The sequence below is a fragment of the Oncorhynchus masou genome, chromosome 2 (assembly GCF_036934945.1).
Source record: "Oncorhynchus masou masou isolate Uvic2021 chromosome 2, UVic_Omas_1.1, whole genome shotgun sequence".
NCBI classification, from domain to species: Eukaryota; Metazoa; Chordata; class Actinopteri; order Salmoniformes; family Salmonidae; genus Oncorhynchus; species Oncorhynchus masou.
The window spans coordinates 32656948-32673041 of record NC_088213.1 but is presented as its reverse complement, the minus strand read 5'-3'; the positions used below and the strand labels follow the sequence as shown (position 1 = coordinate 32673041).

General features: G+C 42.3%; 1 protein-coding gene across 2 annotated transcripts in view; it reads left to right on the top strand.

Annotated features, from left to right (window-relative positions):
* Positions 1 to 16094, top strand: part of LOC135559046 (disintegrin and metalloproteinase domain-containing protein 10-like) — an 86908-nt gene that overhangs the window by 49916 nt on the left and 20898 nt on the right. For both annotated transcript variants that reach the window (XM_064993380.1, XM_064993388.1), the window contains 2 exons: positions 6599 to 6717; positions 15465 to 15623. In XM_064993380.1, the coding sequence (XP_064849452.1) occupies positions 6599 to 6717; positions 15465 to 15623 (278 nt within the window). The remainder of the gene's footprint in view (positions 1 to 6598; positions 6718 to 15464; positions 15624 to 16094) is intronic.

Here is a 16094-nt window from a genome sequence, read left to right as displayed (position 1 = left end):
TGTTGTTGTGAAGTGCTGTAGCTGTGATTTAACCTGAGATGGCCATCTGTTCCTTATTAGTTTTGGATGTACTGAGGGGAAATGGTCAGTATTTTAAAAATGTTTTGCCTTGTTCTCAGTGTTTATAAATCCAAAGAGAAATATGACTAGATACGTTTTCACTGTCCAATTGTTGCATTCTCAATGGGTTACTTTAATTGACTAACAATACATGTCAAAATGTGAGATTGTGAGATTTTCTCTGTTCCCCATGTCATTATTGGGAAATACAATGTGTTGCCTTTTATTTAACTAGGCAAGTCAGTTAAGGACAAATTCTTATTTACAATGACTGCCTACAATGGCCAAACCCGGACAACGCTGGGCCAATTGTGTGCTGCCCTATGGGACTCCCCAATCACGGGCGGTTGTAATTAGGGTTGCAAAGAGTCTGAAACTTTCTGTTAAATTTCCGTATATTTTCCAAAGGAAGTTAAGCCCTGGAATTTTACTTAAATTGCTCATAAAAGTTAACTTGTAACAGTGAAGTTTTTTTGTGGGATACACAAGGCAAATCTAGGTTTTGTGGCATATTTTGGTTAAACTATCCCCAATTCATTGGAATTGCAACCCTCTGCATCCACACTGCATTCTTCCATCACATGTGCAGTGCACTCTTCCATCACATGTACAGCTGATTCTCAAGATCTTGAACTCATGAGATGTTATTGAGCCCACACTATTACACTGTCTGAGCCCAGGACTACATGTTTTCTGCTAAGTTTTGATTACAATATTGGGTGGGGTGAATATATTTTATATGACATAAACGTCCCTTTTTTTAAGACCCTGTCTTTAAAAGATAATTTGTTAAAATCAAAATAACTTCACAGATCTTCATTGTAAAGGGTTTAAACACTGTTTCGCATGCTTGTTCAATGAAGCATAACTAATGAACATGCACCTGTGGAGCGGTCGTTAAGACACTAACAGCTTACAGACGGTAGGCAATTAAGGTTCCAGTTATGAAAACTTAGGACACTAAAGAGGCCTTTCTACTGACTCTGGAAAAACACCAAAAGAAAGATGCCCAGGGTCCCTGCTCATCTGTGTTTATGTGCCTTAGGCATGCTGCAAGGAGGCATGAGGACTGCAGATGTGGCCAGTTCAATAAATTGCTATGTCCGTACTGTGACACGCCTAAGACAGCGCTACAGGGAGACAGCTGATCGTCCTCGCAGTGGCAGACCACGTGCAACAACACCTGCACAGGATCGGTACATCCGAACATCACACCTGCGAGACAGGTACAGGATGGAAACAACAACTGCCTGAGTTACACCAGGAATGCACAATCCTTCCATCAGTGCTCAGACTTTCCGCAATAGGCTGAGAGAGGCTGGACTGAGGGCTTGTAGGCCTGTTGTAAGGCAGGTCCTCACCAGACATCACCGGCAACGATGTCGCCTATGGGCACAAACCCACCATCGCTGAATCAGACAGAACTGGCAAAAAGTGCTCTTCACTGACAAGTCGTGGTTTTGTCTCACCAGGGGTGATGGTCGGATTTGCGTTTATCGTGGAAGGAATGAGTGTTACACCGAGCCCTGTACTCTGGAGCGGGATGGAGGTGGAGGGTCCGTCATGGTCTGGGGCGATGTTTCACAGCATCATCGGACTGAGCTTGTTGTCATAGCAGGCAATCTCAACGCTGTGCGTTACAGGGAAGACATCCTCCTCCCTCATGCGGTACGTTTCCTGTAGGCTCATCCTGACATGGCCCTCCAGCATGACAATGCCACCAGCCATACTGCTCATTTTGTTCGTGATTTTATGCAAGACAGGAATGTCAGTGTGCCCTGGCCAGCGAAGAGCCCAGATCTCAATCCCATTGAGCACGTCTGGGACCTGTTGGATCGGAGGGTGGAGGCTAGGGCCCCCCCCCCTGAAATGTCCGGGAACTTGCAGGTGCCTTGGTGGAAGAGTGGGGTAACATCTCACAGCAAATCTGGTGCAGTCCATGAGGAGGAGATGGACTGCAGTACGTAATGCAGCTGGTGGCCACACCAGATCTTGCCTGTTAATTTGCCCCCCCCCCCCCCTTTTGTTCAGGGACACATTATTCAATTTCTGTTAGTCAGTCACCTGTCTGTGGAACTTGTTCAGTTTGTCTTGTTGAATGTCATGTTCATACAAATATTTACACATGTTAAGTTTGCTGAAAATAAACGCAGTCGACACTAAGAGGACGTTTCTTTTTCTTTGCTGAGTTGACATGATTTTTTAACTAGTAAATAGTAGCATACAGCAAAGTGTGTTTAAATAATTTATAACTTGTTAACAATTTCTGATCGTTTTTGCTACCATGTGGGTTTTAGCTTGCTTGAGCCTGCAAACTTAATTAATTCACCTGTTTCCATACATGTTTCATTTTAAAACATTTATCTTATAAAGGAGTTGTTTTAATCTGACTGCTTAAATATTTATCTGTACATGGAATTGTATTAGGCTTTTTTACTTTAATCATACTTTAATAATTTGGCCAAGTGCTTTATCTACTCAATTGCTGGATGCAAAGTTCAAGTGAAGGTCAAGCAAATCATAAAGAAAGCAGACTGTATTGCAATCATCTCTGATGGGTGGTCGAATGGTTGTGGGCAAGGAATAATTAACATCACCCCTCAACCAGTATTCTACAAGAGCACAGACATAAGGGACCACAGACACACCGGTCTCTACATTGCAGATGAGCTGAAGGCAGTCATCAATGACCTTGGGCCACAGAAGGTATGTGCACTGGTGACCGACAATGCTGTGAACATGACGGTTGCTTGGTCTAAAGTGGAGGAGTCCTACCCTCACATCACACTCATTGGCTGTGCTGCTCATGCACTGAATCTGCTCCTCAAGGACATCATGGCACTGAAAACAATGAATACACTCTACAAGAAAGCCAAGGAAATGGTTAGGTATGTGAAGGGTCTTCAAGTTATAGCAGCAATCTAAATTTGGTTGTCATCCAGGCAAATTTTAGGCTTTTTGAGCCTGACAACAAGCAATCCTCAACAAGGTTGGAATGTGACAGTGTAGATGATGCCTCAGTCTGATGTTCAAGAGGTGGACATTGAGGAGGTCCAGGGAGAAGACATGGAAGCCTGAGAGGAAGACAACCAAAGCTTTAGTATAGAAACTATCATTTTACATATGTTTTTGGGAGATGCAATGGATCATTCAATATTCCCTTTATTTTGTTGTTCAGTGAAATCATCTCGAAGATTTAACTCATTTAATTAAAGTTCAAGTCGTAACTAAATCATTTTTTCTATTGAAAGGATTTAATCATTTGCAATTGTCTACTTATGACAAGGTGAAAGTTTTGTTTGTCTCAATATGATATGGTAAATATATCCAAAGTAATAAACATTTAAATTAAATGTATATTAATTTGCATTTATTCCCGTTAATTCCCATACATTCCTGTTAATTCCCATGGAAAGTTTCCACCTCTGAATATTCCCCAAAGTGTGCATCCTTAGTTGTGATGCAGCCTGGATTTGAACCAGGGTGTCTGTAGTGACGCCTCTAGCACTGAGATGCAGTAAAGTCAACCACGGTGCCACCCAGTAGCTCAAATACAATCCTTTTATGCATTCACTTCATTTGTTGATAGTCAATAGGCTCATCTTCATGGACTCACACAGATGTAACCTACGAGTCTGTTCCATTTTTAATATCCTATTCACATGGATAAAGAGCCAGGATATTAATATTATGATTCATGACTCATTCTGAATAATGGTTGATGAAACGGAGCAATAATGTCTGTATGTGCGTACGTGTGTATTTTTATTTTTTTTAAGAAATCAACCTGGCTAGATTTTATGATTTGCTTCAGTTCTGTCGTCACATTCTGCGATTTGGCTTGCGAGACTGTCAGCCTGTAGTGGTGTATTTGATCTGCGCATGTACCAGCATCGCAAGACTCACTCTTATGTTTATGCGTGAGTGAAGTATGCATCTTTGAAATAGTTTTCACATACGAACTTTATATGTCTGAAACCTCCCCAAAATAACATGGTCGCTGTGAGAGAGTTTATTTTGATTGGGGATTTTGTGCATTTATCAAAATCCCATCATGTAGCTTGATTTTCATGTGTCAACAAGGTTATTATGGAAATCGTTATTCTTGCAAAGCATAAAAACGTTTTAAATCAAACTATTATATTAATGTGACTTCACAATAGTTGTGTTTTTGTGTGCATATTGTGTGGCTGCCCATAACACCAGCCACACTATACGATAAAGGCTCAATTTCTGCCTCTGCGAGAACTTTGTCAGAGCCTACGACACATACATATCAAAACCAGTAGATAGTGCTGATGACATCACCCACGTATTCCTATGGAAAACTCCTAATGGCGCATGAAGCGGGAAGTATTTGAATTTGAAATGCACCAGGGGGCTGAATGGCACCAAAACATTGCTAAGGATCATGTTGAAAGTGGCCATAACAGGCATCATGGTCGACGTAGTCATTTTCATCCTGCTTGAGAGAGTCGACCTTAATGTCTATGGCATGATGGTGCGAGCCTCCTCATAGCCTGCCAGCCCGTGATTGGTCTGTGTCAACATGGGGTCCAGTGTGATGACAAAATTTTGTCAGAATGGATTACTATTTAATAAATCTCGATTTGTTTTGAACTTTAACGTAATTTGTATGGGATCGAAGTTAATCATAAACTCATTTTAGAGCCCAAAACACTCCAGACCGGACACTGGGGGGCTGCTATGTCTGCACGTAGTGGTACTTAATCGGCAGACCTTGACCCTGTCACACTGAACGAGCCAAGACGTCCGACAATCATTTGCAACCTAAGAATTTGCTTCAACGCCCTAGCTGGCCCGAGAGGTTTCCTTGCCCCTGTTAGCTCGGAAGGCACCATCCCACGTTGAGCCTCAGCCGGATCGTCAGGTCGTCAGGTCTTGTTCGCCCAGCCGGCCCAGGAGTTTTCATGTTTCATTGGTGACGTCGGGCTTGGATTCCGCCGCCGATGGAACCGGGGCTTCCACGTCCTAGCTGGCTCGAGAGGTTTCCTTGACTCGGTTGGCTCGGCAGGTTTCCATCCCACATCTTACTCCACCGGATCAACGGGCTTCCACGCCGCAGCGGGATCGTGAGGCGTGCTTGCCTGAGCCGGCTCGCCAGGCTCCCACACCCCTGCCGGTTCGTGGGGAGTTTACCCCCAGCCGGCTTGCCCAGGACCCATGTCTCGGCCGGTTTGCCCAGGTGGGACACCGGGTGGCACCCCTAGGGGGGTACTGTCACGCCTACTCCCACTCTTCCCTCCTGGCGCTCGAGGGTGCCAGGCTGCCCTGCGTTACGCACTCCTGCCACCATTATTCAATCACATCTGCCTTCCCTCGTCACGCGCATCAGCGATAGTGGACTCACCCGAACTCACTCAATCACCTGTTTATTACCTCCCCTATACAATGGGGCAAAAAAGTATTTAGTCAGCCACCAATTGTGCAAGTTCTCCTTAAAAAGATGAGAGGCCTGTAATTTTCATCATAGGTACACTTCAACTATGACTGACAAAATGAGAGAAAAAATCCAGAAAATCACATTGTAGGAGTTTTAATGAATTTATTTGCAAATGATGGTGGAAAATAAGTATTTGGTCAATAACAAAAGTTTACCTCAATACTTTGTTATATACCCTTTGTTGGCATTGAGAGGTCAAATGTTTTCTGTAAGTGTTCTGTAAGAACTTGCACAATTGGTGGCTGACTAAATACTTTTTTGCCCCACTGTATTTGTCAGTTCCCCAGCTCTGTTCCCGGCTGCTGCATTAATTGTAATTTTTCTGTGTTACCCGTGTGCTGACGCTGTTCCTGTCTCATTCTATGTCCATTCCCTATTAAATGTTCGACTCCACATACCTGCTTCTCTCCAGCGTCATCCCTTGACAGTAAAGAGAGGGATTTGCGCAAACAGAAAGAATTCAGAGTGATATGGCTATATCACAACCAGCTGTGATTGAGAGTCCCATAGGGCGGCATACAATTGGCCCTGTGTCGTCCGGGTTTGGCCGGTGTAGGCCGTCATTGTAAATAAGAATTTGTTCTTAACTGACTTGCCTAGTTAAATAATGTAAAAAAAAATATTGAGTAATGATTCACTTGACCTGTGTTCTGATAAGACTGGTGTGACTCTCTTGAGCTCCCAGCCCAGGCATCTGAGTCATCACGACTTTATAGGAAATATTATTCCTGAACAATAGATGTGCTGCTGAATGATCTAAAGCATTTGTCCATCCATTAAGATGTTTCTCAAATAACAACCACTTTCTATTGTCTCCCCTGAGAGAAGTTGATGGCGGTCTTTATTTTCATTTTATTTTAATTTGCTGTAGGCCTATATGAAGTTAAGTGTCTTCCAGCCTAGTCTGTTGTCTTCTTTCAGTGTTGGGAGACAATGGTTTGGCATTGTTACTTGCCCTAATCCTTCTGTCATTCTGGCTGCATAGATGTTTACTGAACCATGAGCAGGAATGTTGGAGGTTCTAAACGGGGTCTGGGTAGTGTAGTAATGCGTTTTCATGGTCCTCTCTTGCAGGCATTTCAATCTGCGGATGAAGAGGGACACCAGCTTGTTCTCTCCAGACCTCAAGGTAGAGGTATCAGGAGTGGAGGCGCCCTACGATCCCTCCCACATTTACACTGGAGAAATCTTCGGTAAGTCCAGGAATTATGTCTTTGAACGACAAAGTCCTTGTGCACACAGGCACAATTACGATAGTTACCAGGGAAACACTTCCTGCATCCAATTTGCTTTTGCGTTCATGTGTGGGTGTGTGCCAGTGTGTTGTTGTGGGATTGTTAGCATTGGTAGTTTGGAGTTCATTGTAAAAGTCCAGCCACCATGAAGCTGTGGTTTTAAACGTTGTTAGTGAATATCAGTCTCCTCTCTTTGTCTGTCTGTGTGTGTGTGTGTGTGTGTGTGTGTGTGTATACGTGTGGAGAATGTGTTAGTCACGTTACAGTCTTACACCCTCAGGATCCTCCCCATGCCTGCAGCAGTGCTCACATGTAACACAAGGGAAAACCAGGCCAAGGTGTGTCTATCCGGTCATGTGACATGGTGTGTTTGTGTGGAGCTCTCAGATCCCAGCAGGCTCATCTCCACTCCACCTCATCATTTCCAGATGCTGTCATCTCTCTTCTCCTCTGCTGAACAGACTGTAATTCAAATCAGACTCCACTGGAGCACTTCCCATCTCTATCAAATGGAAATCTTGATCAGTTTCCTTTCAGAGAAGCAGCACTGCGTTGTTCCAAGGACGACGATGTTGTAGCCTATTTCTCAGATGTGATTTGTAATGCAATGGAAAGGTTTGTCCAGACCAAAAATCCAGCAGGCTTTTTCTTGTCAATAATAAAGGTGGACATTCAAAGGTGGAATTTAGATTGTCAGAATAACTGTGCATTTACACACTGGTGTATTCATTTATTTGCACAATTTCAGAATCAGAAATCTAGACTTTGAACTTCTGTAGTTGTGCTCTGCTATGAAGGCCATATTTGTCACCTTTAATATCTCCAAATCATATTTTTTTGGATTTTGTTTTTAACCCCCTTTCCCCTCCAATTGTCGTGATATTCAATTGGTAGTTAGTCTTGTCCCATCGCTGCAACTCTCCTACGGAGAGGCGACGGTCAAGAGCCATGCATCTTCCGAAACACGACCCTGCAATGTCGCACTGCTTCTTTTTAGAACCTCCCCTTCTCCTGTTTTTCAGACATTAACATGTCTACCAAGATCCTATTACAGCGATGTCATAAAAGCCCCACTCATTTGCTGTGCGCTAGCTAGGTTTCCATCCAATTGGAATATTTCATGCAAATATGAAAAAATCTCTGAAAATATGCGCATTTTCCCAACAGTGGTGTGCTTCCACCAAACATACTCGTTGCAGGTAAAAATCAGTGAATTTAACTTTTCATGTACCAAATAAAAATCTAAAGTTCATTGTGTTTCCAGTGCATTTTAGATTCTAGCAATCGTTTTGTCACAAACTGGTGCGTTAAATAGTAAATGTGCCTAATCTGGTTTCGCAGATAGTCTACAATGTGGGTAGGCTTACCGGGTAGGCTAGTCCACATGAGATGATTAAGAGTAAGAGCTAGAATATATTTTTTTGTCAAGTATTGATCATCATGTCACCAGAATAAAACCCTCAATATTTATTGGAAAGGAGCATCAAAATCATCACTGCGGGTTCAGCACGCTGTGAAGTTCATCAGAACTTATTTCATTTGTAGCCTAATAAACTGCATGGTTTCCCAAGTCGTAGTGGGAGGACCACACATCATATCATCGCGTGACACCAAGTTTACTTCGATATGATGGTTATTATATCAATATTTGTGCATAAAGGCCACCGCCTTTTCTGGCATAGTTAATTTTACAGACACAAAGATCCCACTTGTCAAACAAACAAATGATTGTAGGCATTTATTAACTTGTATCAAAACTTCCAGTTTCCATCACAGCTGTCGTGATTTTTATTTATTTTAAATATACCCTGTATGCCTTTACTCGCATAAAAACTGTGGATGGAAACGTAGTTACTGATATGTTTAATTGCCAGACTCACTCTGGCTTACTTAGGGAATAATTAGAATAGTCAGAAGATGATGTTCATGTCTACAGAGGCCTTGATGTATGACAGAGAACCTTTAGGCTTTACAAAATCAAATCTAAAACCTTGCTTTTCCCCCCATTCTTTTTGTAAGTGGACAGTTTCCATATGAGAGATGAAACGCTGCAAGGAACACTTAATATTGTCCTCAAAGACTTAATAGATTTTTCCACATTCCCCAAGCTTGATGAGCTTTTTGGCAGTGTTAATCTTCAGAGAAATAGTGGTCGGGTAATCATCATGCAATCACGCTTCAGCAAGCAAGGCTGCTTGCCAAAGGCATAATTGCTGCAATAACGAAGTGTTACAAAAATGGAATACTCTAGAATACTGCAATTAGGGATAAAGATTGCACTCAGAGTTGAATTGCAGTAAGTGGCAACATCTTTCTCTCCTCAACCCTTTTCTGTGTAATACAGTGCTTTCCAAAAGTATTCATATCCTTTGACTCATTCTACGTTTTGTCGTGTTCCAGCCTGAATTAAAAATGTATTAAATATTTTTTCTCACCCATCTACTACATACAATACCCCATAATGACAAAGTAAAAATGTATTAAATGAAATAAACATTTCAATACATGTTATAACCACCTTTTGGCAGTGCTTACAGCTGGGAGTCTTTTAAGAGCTTTTGGATTGTACAATATTTGCACATTATTCTGTTTTAAAGACTCTGTAAAATTGGTTGCTGATCTTTGCTAGACAGCCATTTTCAAGTCTTGCCATAGATCCTCAAGTCAAATCTGTGACACTGCCACTCAGGAACATTCAATGTAGTGTTGGTAAGAAAACATCCAGTGTATATTTGGTCTTGTGTGAATTTGTCTCCCTGTGTCTATTGGGAAGCAGACTGAACCAGGTTTTCGTCTAGGATTTTGCCTGTGCTTAGATCTATTCCTTTTCTTTTTATCCTAAATAAATCCCTCGTCCTTGCCGATGCATAGCATACCTATAACATGATGCAGCCACCACCATGCTTGAAAATATATAGAGTGGTACTCTGATGTGTTGTGTTGGATATGCCCCAAACATAACGTTATGTATTCCAGACATGAAGTAAAAAAAAATTGCCACATTGTTTGCAGTTTTACTTAATTGCCTTATTGTAAACAGGATACGTGTTTTGGAATATTTGTATTCCATATTTGTATTCCATACAGGCTTCCTTCGTTTCACTCTCATTTAGATTAGTATTGTGGAGTAACAAATGTTGACCCATCTTCAGTTTTTGCCTATCACAGCCATTGAACTCAATGTTTTAAAGTCATCATTGGCCTCATTGTGAAATGCCTGAGTGGTTTCCTTCCTCTCTGGCAACTGAGTTAGGAAGGATGCCTGTATCTTTGTAGTGGCACGGTGTATTGATACTAGTGATGCACCGATATGACATTTTTGGCCGATATCCGATATTTTCCTTGCAAATACCGATAACCAATATTTAAAAATGTTACGTCCTTTTAAGCATTCTAGTACAGTTAAATAGTTAACACACACACACATGGATGCAGCGGTCTAAGGCACTGCATCTCAGTGCAAGAGGCATCTCACAGTCAAATCCAGGCTGTATCACATCTGGGCCGTGATTGGGAGTCCCATAGGGTGCTGCACAATTTGGCCCAGCATCATCCGGGTTTGGCCGACGTAGGTCATTGTGTATATAAGAATTTGTTCTTAACTGACTTGCCTCGTTAAATTAAGGTTACACACACGGACCAAAAAGTTTTCATACTTGTCAAGCAGTGAAGTTTCATCTGTCTGTCTGTGGCCTCTCTTCCTCGGTGCGCACGGTCACTGTGTCAGTTTCCATCTTGTCCAGATGTTTATGTAACATTTCACGTAAACGCTGTTTCTTGTCTGCATCGAAGTAGGTATCCTTGCACATAGCATCGCGCATGGTGGCGACACAGTAAAGAGAGAATGCCTGTTGAGCAGGCATTCAATGCTATGACAGAGGGTATCACATCTGATGCAGGCGCAGTTGATGAGCTTATTTCTTGAGTCGGTTGTTCAAATGGAGCTAGCTAGTGTGTTCATGTTTCAAACAATATGTTCTCAAATGGCATCAGCGGTATGACAACCAGCACATTCATGAGCATGGATTGACTTTCCTCAGTAGGAAATCCTCGACGACCCACTGTGTTGTCAAACTCAGCATGCTCATGGGGCTGTTATCGCTGGTCCAAATGTCAGTTGTGAAGATAATAGCAGTGATGCTACTACTGTGTAACTCCGGTAGGGCAACATCTTTTTTTATTATTATTATTTTTTTTTTACAACTTTATTTAACGAGGCAAGTAAGTTAAGAACACATTCTTATTTTCATTGATGGCCTAGGAACGGTGGGTTAACTGCCTTGTTCAGGGGCAGAACGACAGATTTTTACCTTGTCAGCTCAGGGATTCGACCTTGCAACCTTACGGTTAATTAGTCCAACGCTCTAACTACCTGCAGGCAATATTAACCAGGTGAAATTGTGTAATTTCTCTTGCTTTCATTGCACGCAGAGTCAGGGTATATGCAACAGTTTGGGCCACCTGGCTCATTGCGAACTAATTTGCCAGAATTTTACGTAATTATGACATAACATTGAGGGTTGTGCAATGTAACAGCAATATTTAGACTTAGGGATGGCATCCGTTAGATAAAATATGGAACGGTTCCGTATTTCACTGAAAGAATAAATGTTTCGTTTTCAAAATGATAGTTTCCGGATTCGACCATATTAATGACCTACCGTTTGTATTTCTGTGTGTTATTGTGTTATAATTAAGTCTATGATCTGACAGAGCAGTGGTAGGCAGCAGCAGGCTCGTAAGCATTCATTCAAACAGCACTTTTGTGTGTTTTGCCAGCAGCTCTTCGCAATGCTTTAAGCATTGTGCTGTTTATGACTTCAAGCCTATCAACTCCCGAGATTAGGCTGGTGTAACCGATGTGAAATGGCTAGCTAGTGAGCGCTAATAGCGTTTCAAACATCACTCTCTCTGAGACTTGGAGTAGTTGTTCCCCTTGCTCTGCATGGGTAACGCCGCTTCGAGGGTGGCTGTTGTCGATGTGTTCCTGGTTCGAGCCCAGGTAGGAGCGAGGAGAGGGACGGAAGCTATACTGTTACACTGGCAATACTAAAGTGCCTGTAACAACATCCAATAGTCAAAGGTTAATGAAATACAAATGGTATAGAGAGAAATAGTCCTATAATAACTACAACCAAAAACTTCTTACCTGGGAATATTGACTCGTGTTAAAACTTCTTCAGGATTATGTACCTGTACAGGAACCAAATCAGCGGAAATTCCAGAGCGCCAACTAATTGTACTCGATACAACTCAAACTTTCATTAAAATTCACATGCAGGGTACACAATTCAAGCCACACTCGTTGTGAATATAGCCAACATGTCAGATTTGTAAAATGCTTTTCGGCGAAAGCATGAGAAGCTATTATCTGATAGCATGCAGCCCCAGAAACACACAAAGGGGACGTAAACAAAGAAATTAGCGTAGCCGGCGCTACCCAAAACGCAGAAATAAAATATAAAACATTCATTACCTTTGACGAGCTTCTTTGTTGGCACTCCTATATGTCCCATAAACATCACAATTGGGTCTTTTTTTCGATTAAATCGGTCAATATATACCCAAAATGTCCATTTATGAACACTGAGAAATCCATGGAAAAAGTCAGGTTTCCGAACGCGACGTCATTTTATAAAATTCATAAAGTTGCCTATAAACTTTGACAAAACACTTCAACCTACTTCTGTAATCCAAGTTTAGGTATTAGTAAACGTTAATAAACGATCAAATTGATCACGGAGAGATCTGTATTCAATAGCTAGACGTTTTCAAAATGAAGTCCATTTCCTCACTGACATTTTTTTCAGTTGCGCACCTGAAGACAGGATGTGCAATTGACTAATCTGACCAAGGATAAAGGGCCCTGGTAATCACAACACTGGCGACATCGTGTGGAAGCTGTAGGAATTGCAAGCACAGTTCCATCATTTATGGCAAGCCACTAGACAATACAAAGAGCCACACAGGACCATCATTTATGGCAGATGGATTTTTTCTTTGTCGATTTCGTGATCAGGTTTTCTTGGGATTTTCACCACGGAACTCGTTCTGTTATAGTCACAGACACCATTGAACCAGTTCTAGAAACTTCAGAGTGTTTTCTATGCACATATACTAATCATATGCATATACTATATTCCTGGCATGAGTAGCAGGACGTTGAAATGTTGCGCGATTTTTAACAGAATGTTGAAAAAAGTAGCTCCATCTCCAACAGGTTTTAAAAGGAACCACCAACTTTCATATGTTCTCATGTTCTGAGCAAGGAACTTAAACGTTAGCTTTCTTAGATGGCACATATTGCACTTTTACTTTCTTCTTCAACACTTTGTTTTTGCATTATTTAAACAAAATTGAACCTTTCATTATTTTTGAGGCTAAATTGATTTTATTGATGTATTTTATTAAGTTAAAATAAGTGTTCATTCAGTATTGTTGTAATTGTCATAATTACAAATACATTTTTATTTTTAAATTGGCCAATTTAGGGTCTCTCGGGTGGCGCAGTGGTTAAGGGCGCTGTACTGCAGAGCCAGCTGTGCCATCAGAGTCCCTGGGTTCATGCCCAGGCTCTGTCGTAACCGGCCGCGACCGGGAGGTCCGTGGGGAGACGCACAATTGTCCGGGTTAGGGGGGGCTTGTTCGGTAGGGATGTCCTTGTCTCATCGCGCACCAGCGACTCCTGTGGTGGGCCTGGCGAAGTGCGCGCTAACCAAGGTTGCGTTATGTGTGATCAGATGGGCCTATACATTCATTTTCTCGTTTGCCCCTCATGAAGACCAGCAGACTCCACTCTCTTTACATTAGCCCACTTAGCACTTTTGGGATCAGGCATTTTTATGAACTAAATTAGGTGGTTACCTTGGTCCCAGTCTACTGGAATTCCCATAATTGGAGTGAAGCTGCTTGTATCTGGACTGCAGTAGGGTTTCTGATTAGGTTCAGGGGTAAAGAATATTCCATTTCCACTGTCTATACGGCCACATTAACCCAGCTCTCATTAGTGTAGCGTGTTCTTTTCTCTACTTCTCTGACATAAAAGTCTTGTCAGTTGCCCTTGGGACGCACCGTATTCTCCTGACTTAAACTGAGAATTATTAGTGCTCCCTTTGCTGAGGCTGTGAGGGTGTCTGTGTCTGAGTTCTGAGCTCTCCTTGGCACAATAGTCAGACTTGATCCATATGTGCGCAGAGGATTGGTCTAAACCCCGACGGCACTGGCCTTTCATGCCCAGATAAATGGCTTCCTCTCTGGGAAAATGCGCTGTGCCTTCTGGAGATCAGAAGGGGGAATCTGTCCCTGAAATTATATCAAAACCATAGGGCCCTCTTTAATGTTACCAAGTGCTGCCCAGTATAAGACAACAGATTCAATTGGTCCTCACTCTGATCTCCAAGCTGTAAGTGGGGAAAGTATTATTCATGTATTATTATGAAGATGGGACAGCAGAAGTTGTCTAAAGTGAGTTATTACTGTCAATGAATGGTCTCAGGATAGCTCAACATTCCTTTCCCTAGTATTTTGCTAATTTTGTTTAGATGTAGATAATCTCACTTTCAGTATCAAAACTGCTACCAATACCAGTTTGTGTCCCAGTGTTTCCTGGCGAACTGCATTGCTAGGGCCTGGAAAAACCAGAGAGGACTCTGGGCCCTTGGTACACACAGACAGAGATTTAGGGAGAAAGAGCTGGATGCTCCATGGGACAGCTATGTGTTCTGCTGTTCTAGTTATCTCCAGCAGGAGAGCAGAGCATGTGGGCCTACTGGGCTTCTTTCCTCTGGAAACACAAACCTAACTGGGGAGGGAGGCAGGCTGGCTGGCTCGCTGTGTTTCTCTGTCTACGCTAAACTGCAATGGTCCCTCAGGATAGCTATGAGACAAACATTTTCACAACAATACAGAACTGAAGAGAGCAGCAGATTTAAATGTTGGGCTTCTCTATCCTGAGGAAAACAAGTCTTATTCTCTCCCTGATCCCTGATCTTCTCACATTGAGTTGCCAGTCATCTATGTCCTTTTCAGTTATAGCCCTCCAGAGTTTGCTGTTTTTATAACACAGGTTAATTGGGAGTGGGAGTTTTTCTTCCAACCTGCATAGCTGCTGATGGAAAAGGTTTTTCAAGGTGCTTTCTCTTGACAAACACTGAATTAAAAACCATTCCTTTTCATCAGCCAGACTTTCTCTGTCTGGTTCAAAGGTGGATGATGTTTAATAGACTGCTATGCCCTGACAGCATTTTGTTTTATTCCCACTTCTTTCTCACTGGTTCCTTGATTCTTCAAGCATTAGTTGTGCCTTTTGCGTAAGAAACTATTCTTTGATTTCCCCTGACACTAACCAGAGTCCAAGCTCTTATTACTAAAGTCATTATTTGTCTGATTTGAAGGTGAGATGAGAGAAGCAGAGATGAGTCTTTATGATCCAGACAGACAGGGATATGCTGCGTCCCACCCTGACTCTGTCCAAGACAGTGTTCCCCCCAGGAACAGCTCACTGTCTACCATCTGCTCAATGTCTAGAGCTGTGCGTGTGTGTGTCTGCATTATGTTCTGTTAGTTTGTGTCAGCTTAAATTGGTCCATACGTTTTGTGTGTGTTCCTCTCACACGTTGAGCGTTGACTTTCTTCCTACCCCCAACTGAATAGAGTTGAGTTGACCACCCTTCTTCAGCCACCTGACCTCAGTCTTTCTCCTCCAGGTGAGAAGGGCACTTTGACCCACGGCTCGGTGGTGGACGGCAGGTTTGAAGGCTTCATCCAGACCCACCAGGGCATGTACTACGTGGAGCCCTCGGAGAGGTACCTCAGAGACAAGGACGTGCCCTACCACTCAGTCATCTACCACGAGGGGGACATCAGTGAGTATACTTGATTCACTGCTCTCCTCTGTCACCCTGCAGTCCTGCTGAAGTAATGGTGCCAACATCACAGCACTAAAATGAGTTATGGCGGGTTGTTAATGTAATAGGTATATTTTATAGACTTAAAGGACCTGTTGTTTAATGCTTTTGCTGTATTGATTCAGACAATTTTGCCTTTACAGTATGACTCTGTGTGTGTGTGTGTGTGTAAGTGTTGATTTGTTTTTTAAGGATCTAGCTTTAGAAATTAGGGGTTCATTATCCTATTCAGCAGTGGCAATACAATTTCGTTCCAAATAACACATATATTTTGTGCAGGCAAAGATGGTTATTATTGGATACACAGTGGATGGCTTATTAACTCCACAGTATTCTGTCAGTGTTATTCGCTTTGAAAAGCCATTTTTTCCATCATGAGCATGAAATGGATTGAATTGGCTGTAGCAACTCTAAATAGCAGTACCATGG